General features: G+C 45.6%; 1 protein-coding gene across 2 annotated transcripts in view; it reads left to right on the forward strand.

Annotated features, from left to right (window-relative positions):
• The window catches only part of fhod1 (formin homology 2 domain containing 1), a 70,458-nt gene that overhangs the window by 47,823 nt on the left and 944 nt on the right, over window positions 1-21,691 (forward strand). The window contains exons 6-25 of one of the 2 annotated variants that reach the window (XM_034679863.1): window positions 658-752; window positions 1,267-1,378; window positions 2,277-2,371; window positions 2,524-2,667; window positions 2,765-3,279; window positions 5,264-5,371; window positions 5,843-5,929; window positions 11,435-11,589; window positions 11,696-11,752; window positions 12,885-13,034; window positions 13,170-13,339; window positions 13,580-14,203; window positions 14,786-14,941; window positions 15,042-15,224; window positions 15,479-15,598; window positions 16,645-16,806; window positions 16,893-17,083; window positions 17,987-18,179; window positions 18,296-18,470; window positions 19,391-19,567. In XM_034679863.1, coding sequence (XP_034535754.1) covers window positions 658-752; window positions 1,267-1,378; window positions 2,277-2,371; window positions 2,524-2,667; window positions 2,765-3,279; window positions 5,264-5,371; window positions 5,843-5,929; window positions 11,435-11,589; window positions 11,696-11,752; window positions 12,885-13,034; window positions 13,170-13,339; window positions 13,580-14,203; window positions 14,786-14,941; window positions 15,042-15,224; window positions 15,479-15,598; window positions 16,645-16,806; window positions 16,893-17,083; window positions 17,987-18,179; window positions 18,296-18,470; window positions 19,391-19,567 — 3,669 coding nt within the window. The remainder of the gene's footprint in view (window positions 1-657; window positions 753-1,266; window positions 1,379-2,276; window positions 2,372-2,523; window positions 2,668-2,764; window positions 3,280-5,263; window positions 5,372-5,842; window positions 5,930-11,434; window positions 11,590-11,695; window positions 11,753-12,884; window positions 13,035-13,169; window positions 13,340-13,579; window positions 14,204-14,785; window positions 14,942-15,041; window positions 15,225-15,478; window positions 15,599-16,644; window positions 16,807-16,892; window positions 17,084-17,986; window positions 18,180-18,295; window positions 18,471-19,390; window positions 19,568-21,691) is intronic. The other variant, XM_034679864.1, reaches the window with a different exon arrangement.

Here is a 21,691-nt window from a genome sequence, read left to right on the forward strand (position 1 = left end):
TGGGGCGAAATTCTCTTAATCACAGCCTCTTAAGACCTCGGGTTCATTTGAGATCCAGGTTTTTATTGGAGCTTTTGATGAACTGATAAAAAAGATAAATTCAAACTGAATAAAAAAGTCCTAAGATGGTGCCTTGGTGAACACCACATGACACAGCAACAGCGTTTGACACAAAATCAAAGTCCTTTTTTCATGTTCTTTGAAAAGCAGCTCTTAAATTCAGTCTCAGTGACGCCTACAAGATGCTGTACAATCCAATAAAGGTGCACTTGAAGCAAAACTGAACAGTTCTTGTTGCTGAGGTATTTTAAGGTGATGATAAAGCTCCACCAGATCAATCTGAGGATCACAAGGTCACTTTCATAATCGAGAACAAATGTCTGTTTCAAAGAAGAAGCTGCTCTGACTCCTGGACTCAGGGTTCTTCAGGCTGCAGCTTCTGATCGTCTCTGCAGAGTCTGCACACGAAGCAGCGGCTCGGCCCGATGGAAACTCAGCTTCACACGTCCAACAAACCCACAGAGAGCTGAGTCAGCCCTGCAGATTACAGGCTCCTCTGGATCTGCTGGAGCTGTGTGTGGAAACCAGAGAGCCAACACTGACAACTGACCTGTCTGTCTCTCTTTCTGTCTGTCTGTCTGTCTGTCTGTCGCTCAGCTCTCAGTCAGATCATGCTGTTTGTGGACGGTATGAATGGAGTGATAAACCACAATGAGACGGTGCAGTGGCTTTACACGCTGACGGGGAGTCTGGTGAGTCATCAAAATTCAGAATAACTAAACAAAATTGATTCCTTTTTTAATGAAAGTCTTTTTTTCACGTGGGTTTGTGGCCTCAGTCTTGAGTTGAATGTGATTACAGCTGGTACGTCTCTTGAGTATCAGACATCAGAAACATCTTTAGACCTGAAAAACTTCAACATTCAGTCTGTTATGTTTTTAAAAACACCCTGTTTGCTTCAGATGCAACAGAAGCAGAGAAATCAGCTCTTTTTTAATCACATAACGTCAACCAAAACTGTTTTTCCTCAACAAAGCATTCGTCAAATTAAAGCTCAGGTTGAAAAAACTTGCAGTAACCCTTTAATGAAGGCAGCCTTGACAGCCTGCATCACTAGCTACAGTTCCAAAGTGTCTTCTGTAGAAGAAGGGTCTCAGTGGAGGTTTAAACTGTACAGCAGATCTTCGGCTCCCCCTGGTGGACAGAGTGTGAACTTCTCTCTCTCTCTCTCTCTCTCTCTCTCTCTCTCTCTCTCTCTCTCTGCAGTCTCGTCTGGTGGTGAAGACAGCTCTGAAGCTCCTCATTGTCTTTGTGGAGTATGCAGAGTCCAATAGTCCTCTGCTGATGAGCGCTGTCAACATGGTGGACGGAAAGAGAGGTGCAAACACACACACACACACACACACACACACACACACACACACACACTAACATTGGTAGAGAAACATCAGTGGAATCAGAATAGATGAAAAAGACATTTTTTGAATGCTAAAAGAAAATTACATTACCTGTCGTACAACTCCATCCATCCATTCATCTTCCTCCGCTTATCCGGGTCTGGGTCGCGAGGGCAGCAGTCTCAGTATAAAAGCCCAGACACTCCTCTCCCCGGCAACTTCCACCAGCTCTTCTGGAAGGAAAGCAAGGCACTCCCAGGCCAGCTGAGAGATATAATCTCTCAGAGATATAATCTCTCAGCTGTCCTGGGCCTTCCCTGTGGCCTCCTCCCAGACGGACATGCCCCAAACACCTCCCCAGGGAGACGTCCAGGAGGCATCCTGACCAGATGCCCGAACCACCTCATCTGGCTCCTCTCGATCCGGAGGATCAGCGGCTCTACTTTGAGCCTCTCCTGGATGTCTAAGCTCCTGACCCTCTCTCTAAGGCTGAGCCCAGACACCCTGCAGAGAAAGCTCATTTCAGCCCCTTGTATTTGTGATCTTGTTCTTTCGGTCACTACCCACAGCTTGTGACCACAGGTGTGAGGGTTGGAACGTAGATTGACCGGTAAATTGAGAGCTTTGCCTTCTGGCTCAGTTCTCTCTTCACTACAAGAGACCCATACAGTGTCAGCATCACTGCAGACGCCGCCCCAATCCGTCTGTCAATCTCACGCTCCCTCTCCCCCTCACTCTTGAACAAGACTCCGAGATACTTAAAATCCTCCGCCTGGGGCAAAGACTCCCCTCCGACCCGGAGAGGGCAAGCCACCCTTGTACAACTGCATCTGTAAATATGGGTGTATGTGTTTATTTGTGTGTGTGTGTGTGCTGCAGGTGTGAAGCCATGGAGTAATTTGATGGAGGTTCTGGAGGAGAGGAATGGATCCGACACAGAGCTGCTCATGTTCGCCATGACGCTCATCAACAAGGTAAACAAACATTAAATGAGGCACACGAACATGCAAGTGAGCGCTTCTGATCACTTCTTATAGAGAAACTAGATTTCAGACACTCGTCATTGTCCTCACCTCTTAGTATGTGTGTGTGTATGTGTGTGTGTATGTGTGTGTGTTTGTGTCAGACTCTGGCAGTGCTCCCGGACCAGGACTCGTTCTATGATATGACGGACAGTATGGAGCAGCTCGGGATGGAGAAGATCATCTTCAAACACATGAACAACAAAGGGACAGAGCCGGACCTGAGGGCGCAGTTCACCATCTATGAGGTAACGACAACCTGAGATACAGCACACACCTCATGAAGCAACGGACACAAACATTAATGTGTGTGTGTGTGTGTGTGTGTGTGTGTGTGTGCTGCAGACAGCTCTGAGGTACGAGGATGGGGACATGGACGACGCCTCCCCTCACCTGCGTAAGGAGAGAAGAAAGCTGGCGGCCGGTGAGCAAGAGGGACGAAAAAACCGCCGCTCCTCCAGCCAGACCCTCCCTGACAGCCTCCACTCCCCTGCAGGCACCTCACCCTCTCCCTCCCCCACGCCAACAGCCTTTCTCCCCACCGCCACTGTAAACACACCCGTCTCCCCCATCATCTCCCCCTTCATCTCCCCGGCCGTCTCTCCTGTCGTCTCCCCGGCTACCTTCCCTGCCATCTCGCCAGCCGTCTCCCCCTTCATCTCCCCGGCCGTCTCCCCCACGGTGTCCTCCCCGAGTCCTACAGCAGGACTCGGCAGCAGGTCCTCGTCCCCGCTGATCTCTGAACACAGCAGCCCCGCCTCCAGTCCGTCTGGATCCCAGAGAGGGTCTCCTCTACCCCCCCACTCGGCCTCTAATGGTACCATCGCAGCAGAGCAGGAGCCAAAGTCACCGTCTAACTCGTAAGTTCTCATTTATCTCACCCTGGTACTAATCAGACGTGGATTCTTTGGATGTTTCTGATGTTGGTGGTTATTTAAAGCAGCGTTAGAAGATAAAGCTTACTGTCATAAAGAAACTGAAACCAGTAGATCATAGTTGAGTCATTAAAATCTTCTCTGAGATGGATTTGGATCCAACATGTTCACATCAGAAAGTGAGCAGAGTAAATCTCTTCCTCCGGTGCTACGGTCGGTCCGGTCCCTCTCAGCCCCCTGAGTTTGACCAAGTTTAGACCGACGGACTGATGAGGGGCCGTGTTTTATTTGGAAACAGATTTTCTCTGAGTTCAAGCAGCAGGAATGTTTGTGCTCTGTGAGCAGAGGAAGAACAGTTCTGCTCATGGTTCTGCAGACACAGCTGACATCTCTTCAAAAGGGGAAGAGCTGAGTTTATATTTAAATGTTTTCAAGACAAACTCGTATTAATGAGAGGACTCTGGACCATACAGGTACTCTGAGTCTGTGCTGCATTCATGTGTACTTTCATAGTCACTAAAGCCTGTTCATTACTGTAAGGCTTTGGATGTATGGCTGGTGATCGAGAACAGTTCAGGATACGATGCAACACAAAATGTAACATTCAATACAAAAGGAAACGAAAAGAGAGATACGATACAAAAGGTCAAATATGAAACGAAAGAAATAATTCAATACGATATGATACATAGAGTTTTTTTATCACCTGAGGATTTTATCAAAAGTAAAGGGGAACCTGCCACAGAGAGATCTTGAGACTGTAATCCATGCTTTTATTAACAGTCGACTGGATTACTGTAACTCTCTGTATTTTGGCCTGGACCACTCATTATTGCACCGCCTGCAGCTGGTACAAAATGCTGCTGCCCGTCTCCTCACTGGAAAACGTAAGCGTGAGCACATATCCCCCGTCCTAGCTTCGCTGCACTGGCTCCCGGATGCTTTTCGAATAGATTTTAAAATTGTATTGTTTGTTTTTAAAGCTCTTAATGGCCTAGCCCCCTAGTACCTGACCGAGCTTCTCCAATATCATGTCCCTGCCAGGACATTGAGATCCTCTGGTCAGTTGCTATTGGCCACTCCCAAAACAAGGCTTAAAACCAAAGGTGACCGAGCCTTTGTGGCGGCTGCCCCTCGGCTCTGGAACAACCTGCCCCAACAGATCCGCTCTGCAGGATCAAATGAGATTTTTAAATCCTCTCTTAAGACTCACCTCTTCTCCCTGGCTTTTAATCAATGTTGAGTGGACATCTGGCATAATCTTAATTAAATTCTAATCTATTTTATTCAATCTTATTTTATTAGATATTTGCACTGTTTACGTATTGTATGCTATGTTTGTCATTTGTGCTGTTTTTGACCTGTACAGCACTTTGGTCAACCCCGGTTGTTTTGAGCGTGCTCTATAAATAAAGTTTGAGTTTAATTGAGTTGATAACTAAAATCTAAACAAAACTTAACGAAAGATACGAAGCAACACGAAAATAAAACAAAAGTTCTGATACGTAACGATAAGAAACGAAAGATAAGATATGAGATGTAACAAAATGAAAGTGACGGTATGTTATGAAATGAAAGATAGGATTTGATATTTGATAAACCGACAACAATCCCCATTTTAACAGAGACACACATGCATGGTATGATGGCGTTTACTTTATTTTTATTTCACTTCTGTAGTTCTCTGATCAGTCTGACACTAGAATTTTGATCAATCAAATCTGATCCTGCCTCTTTAATTGACTTTGATTTTGGGCTGAACGAGTCTTCAGTTGAAGCTCTGATATAAAAGGGAAAATCAGAGTCTCTCCTCCTGCGTGTCTGTCCTGGTTCTGATTCTGGGTCTGTTCTTGTTTCGGGTGACTTGATGTTGGGTTTTCTATCGCTGATTTAACTGCTGGTGTTTCCCTCCTCCTCCTCTCTCCTCTTTCCTCTCTCTCTTCCCGCTGGGTTTCCTCCTGACCGCCAGGAGTTGCTCTTTCCTCAGCCACCACATGTCGGCTCTGGGTCTCGGCCGGAAGTCCAGACTCTTCTCCAAAACCAGCTCCATCTCTGAGGAGCCGTCAGCTGGCTGCAGGTCTGTAATACCCGGAATGACCTCAGACCTGCTAAGAGGACCTGTGTTAAACCCTGTTAGGGCCCCCTACAGGCTGAAGTGTTTACTACAGTCTCTAAATGTAACATTGAAACCAGGAGGTTCATCCTCTGGAGAGCTGACAGACAGATGTGACCATTATGACAGAGCATCATCGTCGTCACATGAACACACAGTCACTCTCTTACACACGCACACACGCACACACACACACACACACACACATACACACACACACACACACACACACACACGCACACACACACACACACACACACACACACACACTCAGAGCAGTGAAATAAACTGGCAGAAAGCATTGTTTTGAAATGTTTGCAGTCTACTTTCTCACGACATTCTTGGCTGTTCACTCATTTTGTGCCTCTGTGTGTGTTTGTGGGTGTGTGTGTGGGTGTGTGTGGGTGTGTGTCTGTGTGTGTGTGTGTATTTCAGCTCGCCTTCCTCAGATTTCCCTCACCAGGAGAAGTCCCAGTCGAGCCCGGAGCCGCCCGTCAAGACGGAGACCAAAACCAGTTTTAAGTAAGTGAAGCCGGCTCTCCTGGTTTGTTCTGGTTACTGTGTTGTGTTGGGTGTACTGGGATGTCTGGATACCTGTGTGCTGCAGATAACTTGAAACTCTTTGTTTGTATGTGTTTCGTACGTTTTTGGATTCTTTTTATAATTAGCATCAAAAAAATTGTTTAATTAAAAAAAAAAAAAATTCTGGATTGCTTTTTTTTAAATTTATTTTTGTTTTAATGGTTGTTCCTACATTTATATTTCACTTTTTTATTCTATTATAACTTTCAGATTATTTCAATGTAGTTTCCTGCTTCAAATTTTGATGGAAGCTGTTTTGTATTCATGAGTTTTTAATAGGTTCTGATTCCTTATTTTATTCCTTAATTTTTTTTACCTTTGTTGTTATTTGTTTCCATTTCTCATTTTTCCCCCCAATTATTAAATGATGTTATGATTCATTTTTTAAGATAACCCTTAAAGAATCACTTTTTTTTTTAAAGACTCAAGCTGTGCTCTGTGCTCTGAAGTTTGTTTTCAGGTTTTCTGATGTATTTGAGCAGCGTGGAAAGCCTGCAGCTGTCTGTCTGTCCTTCTCTCTGTCCGTCTGTCTTTATGTCTGCCTTCTTTCTTCTTCATTTTATCATTCAAATGTTTTTTTCAGTTGTTCTAATCTTTCTCTGTATTCTTTCTTTTCCAACATTTTCCTCTCTCATCTTTTTCTCTTCCTCTCCTCCTTCGTTCCTCCCCCAGCTCTGGGGAGGATGACGTGTTCAGATGGTAAGTGCCCGTCTCCTCCTCCTCCTACCCCTCCTCCTCTTCCTCATCCTCTTCCTCCTCCTTCACCTCCTCTTCCTCTTGTGTGTCCAGTTGTAATTTTGTCGCTCAGCTGCATAAAATCAGTTCAACATATGTCAAGTTATATATCACCTTTATGAATCAGATAAACCTATGAACCTTTAATGGCACCAGGAAACTCTGGTGTCTCTTTATTGTAAGTTTACATTCAGATGACGGACTCATGAGGGATTAATATGATTTCATGCAGCTGAGCGCTTCATCAGGTGTTGTGTGGTAGAATCCAGGTGCTGTCTGAGCAGAGAGGATGATGGGAAACGTGAATCTGAGTGTGTCCGGTGGGGGTTGACCTCTGACCTGAGTGTGACGGATCAGTGTGTGTTTTTTGATCGTGTTGGGGAAGGTTTCTTTCTTCCTTTTTTTACTGAATCTGTGTTCACCTGAAGTAGACACCCCACCCAGTCTTAAATCTTACCTGCAGGTCTCAGGTGGATCGGGCTCAGGTAAGACAACAAAGGAAGTAGCTAGTTGGTCAGTCAGAGGGAGTGACATGTCCAAAAGCATCCGTCTGTATCTGTGTTAGCTCCTCTACCTGTGGACTCTTAACTGTGGAAGATTGGCAACGCAACCAAGGAGGACTACAAACCGTGACTCTGACATTGGTTCTTGTCCACTCCTTGGTTTTCTGTGTCCATGCATGTGTGTGTCTCCTGCTCAGCTGTGTGTTGTTTCCTTACAGCGCTGAGGATAGTAATGTAAATCCAGACAAGCCGGTTCTGAGGAGGTTTGAGTAAGTACTACTGCAGCCCCAATGCATGCTGGGAGATGGAGTCTGCTGGGTCAATCAGGACCTTGCTGTGTGTGCAGCCTGGGTTGATTTTGTGTGTGTTGAGGTATTTTAGATGAAACAGATGGCTTCAGGTGAAGTTTTCATGTTTTTAGCTGAACAGAAAATCACTCTCTTCTTCTTCTTCTGACTCTTAAATCAAATCAAACTCAGGTTTTGATCGGGGTCTCGGTTTGTGGAGTATTTGTGGATTCTCTGTGAGCTTAATTTCGATTTTTCCCAGCACAGAAAACCTCCTCTGTCCTTTGTTTTCTCCTTTCTGTCTCCTGGTCTTGGTCTTGGTCCTGGTCTGGGTCTATTGTTCTCCTGCAGTACAGTTTAGAACAATAGAAACTCGTAAAGTGCAGCAGAACTTTAACCGTGTGATTTCTCTGGAAGCTGCTGCCGCCTCTAAACACAGACGTGAAGTCCAGACTGCTGATTACAGACCAAGCCCACCTCCAAAACCACCATATCAAACTGAACTGGTCTGAGCTGGGTATAGCTGGGAAATGAAAAAGAATGCACATTATGTTTAGTCGCTCCACTGGACGACACCTTTCTTAAGAATTTCTATTTATAACTCAAATTCCATAAAAACACAAAAACAGAATTTGATGGTTTGCAATTCATTTAGAGACAATTTTGTGCAGAAAATATTGCAAAGACAACATATCAAACGTTGGAAATGAAAAGTTGTTTCAGGGGCATGTTTATGTGGATGCAAGCTGGATGGTCCCACTCGTCTGTAGAGCGGAGGACACGGCGTCCACGATTTCCAAAAAGAATGTCAGACATTGATTCGTTAGATCACAGGACAGTTTTTCACTTCCCCTTGGTCCATCTTAGCCAGCATTTGTGGAAGCAGCTAAAAACTGTTCAAACACTGTTTTTTGGATGTTATTTTGAGCCCATGCAGTGACTTCCACTACAGAGTCATGTCTGTTTTTAATGCAGTGACTTTTTTGGTCCTTGTCCCTCTTGTACAGAGATGTCTCCAGACTCTCTGAATCTTTTAATGATGTTATTTACTGTAGATCAGGGGTGTCAAACTCATTTCAGTTCAGGGGCCACATACAGCCCAATTTGATCTGAAGTGGGCCGGACAAGTAAAATCATAGAATAATAACCCTATAAATAACAAAAACTCAAAATGTTTCCCTTTGTTTTAGTGCAAAAAAGTACATTCTAAAAATGTACACATTTAACGATCTATCTTTTTACATAAACAGCTGTTGTATGTTGACTATTATGGACCCCCCAGCTCCAGCATGAACAGTGTGCTTGCTGGACAGTGTTGTATGCAGGGGTGTAGTGCTAGTGCTAGTAGTGAGGGAGCGCACCTATGACGTGCACACATGTATGGTAAGCATGCACACGATATGTGGCTCCTTTTTTCGAAAATAGTACATATAAGATAACTTTAGTGTCGATTGGATCTTGAAGTGCTCTAAGAAGTCTACGAATTTCCAATTATACAAACTGCAAATATTCTTTCTGGGGGAAAAAAAGTCCCAGAGCGGCATTCAGATGCGCTCCGTCTGCACTGTGAATGTATGCGACCCCTAGAGGACAAATCTGTAATAGCAGGTTCTTTTCTTGAAAAATTGCAGTTAAGGTCTTCTCTGTAATTTTTCACTTTTGGAAGTCATCTGCGGGCCGGATTGGAATCCCTGGTGTGCCGTGTGATTGACACCCCTGCTGTAGATGATGAAATCCACTAACTCTTTGTCATGTTACTCTGAGGAACATTATTCTGAAACTGTTGAACTGTTTGCTCATGCAGTCTCTCACAGAGCGGTGAACCTCTTCCCATCTTTCCCCTCTGAGAGACTCCGCCTCTCTGGAGTTTTTAAACCCAGTCATGTGACAACCTGTTGATCATTAACCTCATTTCAGTCAGACAACTCACGTTTAAATTGTTTATTGTAGCAGCAAATACATATTCATGTTTGGCGCCCAGGCTCCGGCCTCATCACTCCCTGCAGATAAGTTTACATGCAGACTTTGAGGAGTGATGAGCAAAACATACTGAACACCCCCGGAGCCTGCAGGTGGATGCTGGGGAGGCGGCGGGGAAGAAGAAAATATCAGCAATGGCATGCAGCAGCAGAGGCGTTGACAGGCAGAGGGAGAGATGGGAGATTTTTTCCCAGTTTAAATAGACCGCCAATTTGAGAGGCAGAGGGCAGGATTGGATGATGGTTATGAGAGTGGGACATGTGACGTGTATGGCATTGCAGCTCGAGTTGTCTGCCTGAACTAGCTCGCAGGCGTCGCTCCATTAGTTGGAGATGTTCCTGCAGATGTTTTTATAACATTACACAACTTTTTCAGTGTTTAGTTATCCACAACCAAACTTTTTTTTAAATGTGTTGCAGGAATCAAATTTAAAGCTGCTGTGAGGAACTTTTGTTTTGTATCGATTCTGGCGCCCCCTTGTGGACAAAGTGATACCTCTTATCTCTTGTCCTATACATGCAAAAGTAGTGTTTTCAAGAAAAATCTCATCCTGTTGTCTTTTAACTGTCAACTTTATCAGGCAATGTGATTATTTTCCATGAAAACAGTCAAAGAAAGGCTGTTTCTGAAGCAAGATGTCCATCATCTGGTCTGACACCTACCCCCTCAGGGCGGTTTCAGGCATTAAAAATGACAACAGAGAAGGTGTCTGTGTTGCTGCTGATGGTCTTGTTTACTATTGAAGGTCATAAAGAGACATCAGTATCATTTTCAGTCTGTTTCTCAGCCAGTTCAAAACTCCTCACAGGGCCTTTAAAATGAGGATATATTTTTCATTTTCAACAGTTGTTGTCTTTGCACAATTTTCAATTCAATGTAGGCTTTTAATGCATTCATGAAACATTTGTATCAAAATGTTACACAGCATCCCAACTCTTATGGAAGTGAGGTGGTCAAATTAGAAATAGTTCATTTGCAAATATACAAAACTTGGAGCTCATTAATTACGTCTTTTGAAGCTGCTCTTAATCCAAAACTAAAAGAGAACATTACAAAGAAACACTGAGGTTTGATTATTGATGTTGTCTTTGGCACCACAACACCCTCCTTTCTAATATAGTTAAAACATCTTCTATCATCAGTGACTGAAAGAGGCGCGTAAACATGCTGCTGTGATTTCAAACACCCAGCTGAACAATAATGTTATCAACAGGCTCTAATGGAAAGGTGGACTCACTCCAAACTTCAACATATTATATAGAAGAGTGAAATAAGCCTCGCTCTCTCTTCAGAGGAAAAGAAAACAATATAAAACCTCTGAGCTGCCTCCCCCTCTGCCTTTTCCATCCGCCAGCAGCTGAATAATCACTAAAAAACTAGAAGAATGTGTGTAAGTGTGTGTTAGTGTGTGTGTGTTGAGTTTGTAGCTCAACACCTCATCCAGAACCTCACATATTAAACTCGTAAATCAGAGCCGGTTAGTGTGAGGTTGAGAGTGTGTGCTGGTTTTAAAGGTGTGTGTGTTGGGGTCTGATCGCTGGTGTTTAATCCGCCTGGAGCTGTTTGGTTTTGGGGTTTGCAGTGACGGAGATAATTAATGAATCAATCAGACGTTGGTTTGAGATGTTGATTTGAGTGATTTGAAGGTTTGTGGGTTCTCTGTGTTTGTTTTGTTTTGTGCTTTCACATGCTGCCGACAACATTCAAGTCTGGCACAATCCACCGGGGGCGCCACAAGATCTGGTTTTCTTGTCTTAATTGATTTGTAAAAAACTGAGCAGTCTCAAATTGAAGCTTCTTCCTGACCGCAGCAGCAGCAGCAGCATGTGAAAGTGACGCCTGCTTGTAGTCAGAGACTCCCCGAGGCGTCTGAACGCAGTGAAACCTCTGATTCTGTTGCACGTCGGCCTCAAATGATTGTGTTTACCGTCTCTCTGCAGAGACACTTTCCTGCGCAGCCTGGCAGCCACACAGTGGGAGAAGAAGAGGAGGAGCAAACACCTGAGCCAGCCCAGGCAGTCCGCGTCTGATGACGTCATAACCCCGAACCTGAAGCCTGGGGAGGAGCCTGGCAGTGAGGAGTCGTCACATCAGGGTACAGCTTCAGCGTGGAAACATGACGGCACAGAAGTAAATAGAAGTGTCTGAGTTGAATTTAAAAAGGTTTAATGAGGTGTTGTCTTCTGCGTCTTTCTCCTCAGCTCCAACCTCAGGTGGTTTGGACTCAAACGGGCACTCAGACCCCCAGAATGACCCAGGTGAGAGACTACGGTTACTCACATTGCTCTCCTCCCTCTTTTTGCCTTCATCCCTGCAGGATTCATATATTTCTCCTGATAGAGAGCGACTTTCTCAAACTTCCACTCTGTTTGAAGCACCCTTTGTTTTGGAGCAGGGATCAGATACAGCTGCAGGAAGACTCCCCTCACTACCCTGAAGACGTGTAGCTATGATGACATGTCACATATATAAAGCTCTATAATCACATAATCAGGAGTCCCAATCTCAGGACGAGTAAAGGGTTAATTATATCCAGAACATGTTTTAAACTTTTGCATTTTATTTGTATGTTTGTATTTCATTTTGCCAAAAGAGGGAGTTAATGTCCCTGCAGGTTACAACACGTCATTTAATTTTAAGGAGCGTCTTCCATGATGAAGAATAAACCTTGTCATACCTGATCAGGAAGCAAATGTCAGAGCGGACTCACTGTGTGCAGAGTGTGGAGTGAGATTAGGCTGTAAGACCCTTAAACAGAGTGAAAGTGAAGGGAGAGGCCCAAGAGAGTGGAGTTTGTGCCCCACCTGGTGGAGGTCATGTGTTACTACTCATTTATTACATCCAAGGAGTAAAACAGAGCAAGGAGGGTCTCTGAAGTGTCACATTATGGAGTTAGAGATCCTTACAGTCACATTTGAAGTGTCATCAGGTAGATTTTGAGTGATTATAACAACAGGAGAGTGAATTAGAACATGCTAAGAGACACCTTACCTACATGGAGCATTGATGGAAGGATGGTTGGATGATGGAGTGGTGGATAAATGCATGGACAGATGTTGTTTATGCTCTGTGTTTCTCTGTTTGCATTGGTTTGCAGTTGTTTTGTTGTGTTTTGATATCCATACTGTCATGGAGGCAGCTGAGCATATGCAGCAGAATTTGTATCGTGAACAAATCTCCCCAAGGGGACAATGAAGTGTATCATATTGCACTGCACTGCATTGCACCACATAGCATCCTCAACATGCATATGTATTAAAAGCTTATCATTGTTGACTTCTTTAAAAAACGTACGTGCAGCTAAGCCAAGTGTCAACAGTGACATCAACTCTAAAGGAAATGTTTCCAGCTTTTAATCTGAAGGATGTTTGAACATGTGTCTCTCTGTAGGATCCTCCATGCAGCGGCAGTGCAGCACTCTGTCCGATGACAAGAAGTTTGTGTTGGACATGTTGTACTCCAAAACCCCTGCCTCAGTACCTCTAAGCCCGACGAGTTCTACTCCTGACACCACCGAAGAAGAAGGCAGCTTCCTTCCTGGTGAGAACAAAGATGAGCACAAGTATCTCCACTCCTCTACGCTCAGGAGTGTCTTTCAACAAACATGTTTTAATAAGGGTCATGAACTTAAGGATTAGATGATAAATTAGAGATCTGTGTGTGTTTTCCTCTCAGGTGGAGATCTGGGCAGTCGGGGTCGTGTGTTGGAGCGACTGTCCAGCCTCAATGCACGCTCAGCAGAGCCCTCAAGTCCCAGTGAGAGCAGCGTGTCCCGCAGGGCGGAGCTGGAGGAGCTGGAGGGGTCCGCCCAGGCAGCGCTGGCTCGACTCGCTGAAAACAGAAAGGTCTGAACAATACTTCATTTCTTTGATTCTCTGTAATCAATGTGAACCACAAACTGCTGTGGCGATCATCTGTGCATCGAGTCCAGCGCTGTATTTCTACTTTGTTTCTGCACATTTTGTACGCTCATAAAGTTTCATACTGTTCCTTTAAATCTGTCTGCACCAATCACATCACAAGTGTAAGCCTGCTCGTGTTTCCTTCATATGAGCGTCTCTGTTTACCTGAATGTCTTCCATCAGAACCGAAGCCTCCGGCAGCAGAGCAGCGTGGACATTGAGGGCCACGCCCGCCGCCTGGAGTCCACTCCGATGGCCCCTGTGGGTTCTGGGGGCCCGCCTGACGCCTGGGAGCAGCTGCAGCCGAGCGCTGCCGCCCTGCGCATCAAAGACCTGGACTTCTCCGACCTGATGGACGAGGAGGACATCGACGTCTTGGACATGGACACCTTCGACTCCTCCGCCACCTGTTACTCCGGCATCCCTCCCCCTCCTCCTCCTCCCCCCGGCATGGCAGGAATCCCACCACCACCTCCGCCTCCTCCTCCTCTCCCAGGCTCGGCCGGACCTCCCCCTCCGCCTCCACCGCCTCCTCTTCCAGGAGCTCTGGCCCCTCCTCCCCCTCCTCCTCCTCCTCCTCCTCCACCTGGTGCTCCCCCTCCTCCCTCCTCTTCCTCAGCAGCTTCATCCCAGAGGAAGAAGAAGACAGTGAAGTTGTTCTGGAGGGAGCTGAAGCAGGCTGACGGGCCTAAGAAGTGTCGCTTTGGTCGGGGGACAGTGTGGGCGTCTCTGGACAAGGTGGTGGTCGACACCACCCGACTAGAACACCTGTTTGAGTCTAAAGCCAAGGAGCTGCCTGTCGCCAAGGTAACTGGGGCTTAGTTTAGCTGTAGGGGGCTGGAACAGATGCATTGTGGGAAGCAGAGTCGCAGGATGCCAGTGGGCTACATTCTGGTGTTTTTGACGGCACGCTAAAGATAACTGTCGACATTTCATCAGGTTTTTATCCCTGGATTTTGTCTCTCAGGCTTCATACAGGAGCCTCATATCATCTACTCACATGAATATTGATATTGAGTGTATATTGAAGATGTCAAAAAGATGTTTTAGGTCATTTGGAGACTGTCTCCTCACAAGTCGAGCTCTCACAGAGTCATTGGTACTCTTAAATGTGTCACCTGATCACTCCTGTTTAATACACACATTTAAAACCTCCTGTAATTAACAAATGAATACTTATAAATCCTCATCTTATTTTAAAACTTCCCAAATGAATGTTCGTGTGGTTGAAATAATCTCGCAGGCCCATAATGAAGTTTTGTCGTTGTTGCTGTAATACTCACTTTGGCCACTAGAGGCTGCTGAGTGCATCTGCACCATGTTCTAAACACTGAGAGCGTTCATGTCTTCTTTGTTTGTCTAACTGTTGTTGATGTGTTATCTGTGCAGAAAGGACCTGAGACAAAAAAGTCTGAGATCCTGGTTCTGGATTCAAAGAGAAGCAACGCCATCAACATCGGTATGACCGTCCTGCCCGCGGTCCACGTCATCAAGACGGCCATCCTCAACTTTGACGAGTTCGCCATCAGCAAGGAGGGGATTGAGGTAAAGACCGCCGCCCGTGACGCTCTGCCCCAGTCTTAACTGAAATAAGTGAATCTGTTAAACCGGATCTAAAGTAGCAGCCTCCCTCTCTTCTGAGCAGAAGATCCTGACCATGACGCCCACAGAGGAGGAGAAGCAGAAGATCCAGGAGGCTCAGATGGCCAATCCTGACATTCCTCTGGGCACGGCGGAGCAGTTCCTCTGCAGCCTGGCCTCCATCAGCGCCCTGACCCCCCGTCTGCAGCTCTGGGCCTTCAAACTCAACTATGAGGCTCTGGAGAAGGTGAGATTGAAAGTTTCAGCCTGCAGCCATAAATCAAGATGTAGAGGCTGTAGTGTTCTTCAGGGTGACTGTACTCCTCTAGTCTCTTAAAGTTCATGTTGTTCCTGACAGGCTCAGATTACATCAGACCAAATCAAAACTTTTGCAGGAAACAAACTGAAGTTGTTCGGAGGTACTTTGGATGTAAACATCTCACACAGTTTGCAGTCGTATAATAAAACATTGTGATGTTGTGTTTGTGTCGCCCCCTGCAGGAGATTGCAGAGCCGCTGTTTGACCTGAAGCTGGGCATGGAGCAGCTCGCCTCCAATCTGACCTTCAAGAGGATCCTCGCCACGCTGCTCGCCATCGGGAACTTCCTGAACAGCTCCAACGTGAGAACAAAGACACATATAAAACATACAACTTGATTTTAATTCTGTTGATTTTAAACATATCATTTAATGTTAAGTTTAAAAACAAACAAACTTCCAGAGTCACATTTTAGTTAGTCTGCCCCTCCTTTGCTTCCTCCTTCTTTTCCACCTCACCCATCTTCTCCTCTCCTTCCTTTTGCTCCCCTCCTTTCCCTGCCTCCTCATTTTGCTCCCTCTCCTTTGATTCTGTCCTACTGTCTCACTCACTCCCTCCCTTTGTTCTCATCCGATCATGCCTCCTACACCTTCTTCTCCTTCTTTCTTTCCTCCTCAGACTCCCCTCCTTTTCTTTATTTCTCCTCTTACTACCCTTTAACTTGACCTCCCTTCCCTTCATCTCCTCCCCTTCTCCTCTTCAACCTAAAACTCTGCCTCCTCCCTCCAAGCCTCCTACTCTCCTTACTCCTTGCCTCTTCCTTGTCCTCCTGCTCCTTCCTCTTTCCTTCCTCCTCCTTCTTTTCCACCTCACCCATCTTCTCCTCTTCTTCCTCTAGCTTCCCCTCTTTCTTGTCTCTTTCCTTTCCTTTCCTCCTCTCCTTCCTTCCCCGCCTCCTCATTTTACTCCCTCTCCTTTGATTATGTCCTCCTGTCTCCACTCCATTTATTCTCCTCCTTTCCTTTCCTTCCCTCTCTGCTCCCTGTCCTCCTCAGTCTCCCCTCCTCTTCTTTCTTTCTCCTCTAACTACCTTTTAATCCCTCCTCCCTTCCCTTCATCTCTGCCCCCTCTCCTCCTTATCACACTCCTCCTCTTCAACCTTAAACTCTGCCTCCTCTCCTTCCCTCCAAGCCTACCACTCTCCTTACTCCTCAGTTCTTCCTCCTCCCTCCTCTCCCTCCTCTTCCTCCTCCCTCCTCCTGAGTTGATCTCCTGGCTCCACAAAGAAGGATCACAGATTGTGTGCAGATCATTTTGTTGTCTCTATAAACACAAATCATAGATTACAGGAAAAGTCCATCAGATACTGAGCGTTCGTGTGTGTGTGTGTGTGTGTGCGTGTGTGCAGGCTAAAGGCTTCGAGCTGGGTTACCTGGAGAAGGTGGTGGAGGTGAAGGACACGGTGCACCGTCAGACTCTGCTGCATCACACCTGCAGCCAGGTGGTGGAAAATTACCCAGAATCCTCGGACGTGTACTCTGAGATCCCCGCCATCACGCGCTCCGCCAAAGTAAACCTCCTCTTCTCCTGGTTTTAAAATGTGAAGCGCCTCTCTGTGGGGGTTCAGGTGGTGACCAGGTCTGCTTCCTCCTCCAGGTGGACTTTGAGCTGCTGTCAGAGAACCTGGTCCAGCTGGAGAGACGCTGCAAAGCATCATGGGACAACCTGAAGGTGGTGACCAAACATGAAACCAAGGCGCTGCTGAAGAACAAGATGACGGACTTCCTGAAGGACTGCACGCAAAGGATCATCATCCTGAAGGTGGTGCACCGGAGGGTCATCAACAGGTACACCACACTGCTCCTCTTCCTCTTCTTCCTCCTCCTCTTCCTCCTTTTTGTCCTCCTTAAGCTCTTCATGCAGAGCGTCATCATCCTGAAGGTGTTCTTGATCCCCAAACCTCCACAGAAGAGTCACCTTCCTCACCTCTCTTCATCATCATGTTCCTCATCTCCTTTATTCCTTTCCCCCTCCTCCTCTCCTCCCCTCTTCCTCCTCTTTTTCTCCACTCCCTCTCCTCCTCTGCTTTCCATCCTTCTCCTTATCCCCCACTTCTTTGTCCTTCTCCTTCTTTCCGCCTGCCTCATTTTCTCCTCCTTGTCCTTCTCCTGTTCCTCCTCATCCTCCCAGGCATCACCTCTTCTTTCTTCACCTGTCTCTCCTCCTCTCCCTGTTTCCCCTCTTATGATTTCTTCTCCACTTCCTCCTCCTTTTCCAGATCCCCCACCATCTTCCTATCCTCCTCCTGCTACCTTCCTCACTTTCCTTCCTCCTTTTTCTTCACCTACACCTCCTTCTCCTTACTCCTTCCCATCATTTCTCCTTACCCCAACTTCTTTCTCCCTCTTGTCCTCCTCTTCTTCCTCAACATCATCCCAGTCTTCCTCCTTTTTCCACTCACCTCTTCTTTCCTCCTCTCCCTTGTCTCCCTCTCTTCTCCCCTCTTTGTCTTCTTGTGATTTCTTCTTCTCTTTTCCTTCCTTTTTCAGATCCTCCTCCTCCTTTTACTGCTACCATCTTCTCTTTTCTTCCTCCACCTACACCTCCTTCCTCTTCCTCCTCCTGCTCTTTTTCTAAGCACCGGTTTGAGGGTTCCACTCCTCCTGAAGACCCTCAGTTAGTCGTTCTCTTCTTTCACATCAAAGTCATCATTTTCTGACCCGGTCTTCCTCCTCTTCCTCCTCCTGCAGGTTCCACTCCTTCCTCCTGTTCCTGGGTCAGCCGTCCACCTCGGTCAGAGACATTAAAGTCACCAGTTTCTGTCGGATCATCAGCGAGTTCTCTCTCGAGTATCGAACCACCAGAGAGCGAGTCCTGACGCTGAAACGGAAACGAGCCGCTCACCGAGAGAGAACCAAGACCAGAGGAAAGATGATCACTGAGGTAAACCTGGAGGGTCAAAGGTCACGGCAGGAGCCTGAATCAGGAAAAACTAACAACATGTAAATACCTGTTGTTCAGTCAGTTAACTCATCTCTCTTTTCCTCCGCTCCATCCAGACCGAGAAGTTTTCAGGGGCGGTGCCTCAGGATGACAGCACCTCTCCCGTCTCCATGCCGACAGAGGTGGAACCAGGTCAGGAGGAGGAACACGAGAACATGAAGAATCTTCTGAACAGCGGCAGGAGCAGCCTGGGCGCCGAGCAGGGACTGAGACGCTCCAGAGCCGTCCGCAGTAAGGCTCTGTTTCATCTGAGCATGCTCAGTTCAGCTCCGTGAATTTGACTCTGACTTTCCTCTGCAGATCAAATTCTTTAATACATCTGTGATAGTCCAGTACTGATTGATATTAAGTGACCTGTTGTTTATAAACAGGTGCATCCCAAAAAATTAGAGTGTCGTGAAAAAGTTTGTTTTTTAAAAATAACTCTAAACTTACGACGGTATATATTAGGGCCACTAAAAATAAAAAAGGAGCAGGAGAAATAAAAATAACAAAAATGATTTTCTAATATTAAACTCATGTTTTAATGGCTCTAATTTGCTGTCGTAAAAATGGTAAAATAAATAAATAAATAAAAAATGGTAAAATTACTTGAAATCAAATATTGGAAAAATAAATTTGAGCAGTAGGATGAAGGGCCAAAGGACATTTTCAGCCGGTGTGTCCTGCATGCAGAGAGGATGTATCTGCAGACAGACAGAAGCAACACGAGGCCTTTAAACAGAGTATAGTTTGGATCCTTTATGACAGACTGAGCCTTATAAGAGTCCTGAGTTCATTTGAAGTAGTCCATGTATTTAATGCAGCACATTTTAGCAACACCCTGCAACTTATTTCTGCTTTTTTAAATTAAGTGACCCTTAAAAACAAATAAAAGAGAAATGGAAGAACAGATTTGATTAAACAAGCATAAAGAACCATGTCAAAGTTAGCCTTAATTACCAAAATGAGAGGAGGATAATGATTGAGATATCTTAACTTGAGTCCAGAATATATATAAAGTGTTTCCTTTCTTAATAAATGATGAATGAATGTGTGAATGTGAGGTGAAAGCTCTTTGAGTGGTTAGAAGATGTGAGAAAGTGTTTTATAAACAGTCTTTTTAAATATTATATGCATTAGTAACGTCTCATTCTGGTTCTGGTCCTCAGGTCTTGGCAGGGTGAGTCCATCTCAGATGTCTGTAGCCAGAGACGACGGGACGAACTCTCCGGACGACGCCACAGATGAGATCATGGACCGACTGGTCAAGTCCGTTACCCAGAACCCCTCAGACAGACCGTCAAGTCCTAAGTCTCGCAAACGCTCCCGAGTGAACAGAAAGTCATGTGAGTAATCGACGAGATGGATCCTGCATTGTGTTTTAGTACTGAATATTTGATCCAATGAGTCTATCTAGGTGTTGGACTGTCCCTTTAAGAGCTGATCACCTTGAGTTTGTAGGTTTCTGGGTCTCATCAGGTTCAGACTCTGTGTGGAGACACAACAGCAGCTCTGTGTCCACAACACGTCCGTATCAGACGTCACACATTCATATCAGTGTTTTCACTTCCTCACTAAATCCTCTGCTGTCAGATAATCATCATATACCGTCCTGATGATGTTTGGAGGACACAGCGGAGACTCAAACTCACAACATACAAACTGATAGAACTCTGTGATACCTGGAGTCAACTCTTACATACCTGCAGCGCAGTACAACACGTGTTCCTCTCTTATTAACAAGAACAAGCTCACTTTTAATAGTTTCTCTGAGTGTGTTTGTCTGATGAGAAGTAGTTTCCTGCAGGCTTTTGCTCGGTGTTCTTCCCTGGCTTATACCTCAGCCCCATGTAACTGTCAGTGAACCCATTTTCTGTCCACATATCCACAGATCTCTGTGTGTTTGGTGAGCTGTAGGGATCTCTGTCAGGTCAGGGTTAGGCCCTGACCCAAATGCCTTAAATTTAAGCAGATATTCATTTGTGTTACACCACTTTTCATCATTTCCCCGACCAAAGACGGTCATGTAGCAGCATGTTCTGCCACTCGGTGCGACTGAGGGGGTGTTTCCTGGTGGGAAAGTGATATCAGTGCCAAAACCACATGCTTTACAACGATACAATCTCCATAATTTTATACTTGATGGTATCAAAAAGGAATGAAGCTGATAAAGACAGATCGATACTCATATTTCAATCAGAAGATGCAGGGATTTAACAAGTAGACAGAGATTTAAAGCTGGGGTTGGTAATCAGATTTAGAGACACTTTTTGTCATACTGGTTAAAATGATCTTTATGTCCTGATGGTAATCAATACATGATGTGTTCTTAAAAAAGAGTGAAGAAAAGCTGCTATCTACAGCCGGAGTAAACCTGGGAAAACACCAACCAATCAGCGTTTTTTGGCTCCCCAAATTTTAAACCAATCAAATCCCGTCCAGCCGTTCTGCCCTCCTCCTGCAGAGCGTACATTTCCCCGGCGTGCACTCCTCCGAGTCCCCGTCTCCTGCCTCTACTTCCCCTGACTCTACTGTCTGTCCCTCTCGCTCGACCTCGGGCCTGTCCCCTCTGACCTGATGAGGGGCTTTGCTCAGGACTGTAGTCCGGATCAGAGTCTAAAAAGCTCTCACCAACAAGCAGAATAATTAATGACGTTCAGTAAGTCCTACAGAAAATATATATTTATTGTAGCGTCTGTCCGGACGCTGTAGTGATGACGAGCCGCTTGGTGAACACGTTGATCTTTAATAACGGGTCACTGTCGGCCGTTACCACGCCAACCAACAAAACAACAATCAATGTTTGAATGAATGAAGAACTTCTCCTCTTGTCTCTCCTCTCTCCCGCTCACACACTCTACACCTCTCCTGATGCCTTCACTGACCGTCAACACTGTAGGAATTAAGAACATCTACACTGAACAGGTTTAACAAACAGTAGAGCTGTTACAGTGTTATATATGTGTTATAACTTTTCTCCTGATATCGTGTCACCAGTACAACTGGATAATGCTAGAATGACAGTTGTGAGTGCTAACAGCAGCCATGTTTGTTTGTGTTTTTAACTTTCACTATGAGAATGTTTTGGTGAGGACCGGTTTTGAATCAGTCACGATCGTATGGTCGAGAATCAGCGGCGCTCGTGCATGTGAGCGGGGGGGCGTCGTTTTGGAGGAGCTCCGAGGGAGGAGGGGAGGGGTTAGACGGAGTCATGAGGAAATGCTACATTCAAATTCATGCTGGTTTTTCCGAGACTACCAACCCCAGCTTTAATAGAAAGAGGGAGTAAACAAAGCAGGGAAACTGAAAAATGAGATGTACTTTACTGATTGTTTCACTGTGGTTACACTCTAGGGAACCTGTAAATACACTCAAACTTCCAAACCTCCACACAAGCTTGCAGGAAAGCTCTAGATTTGTAGGATGGAGGCTGAAGACTAAAAAACATGAAGCTGCTGTTCTTATGCAAT

Source organism: Notolabrus celidotus, chromosome 3 (assembly GCF_009762535.1).
Source record: "Notolabrus celidotus isolate fNotCel1 chromosome 3, fNotCel1.pri, whole genome shotgun sequence".
Taxonomy (NCBI): Eukaryota; Metazoa; Chordata; class Actinopteri; order Labriformes; family Labridae; genus Notolabrus; species Notolabrus celidotus.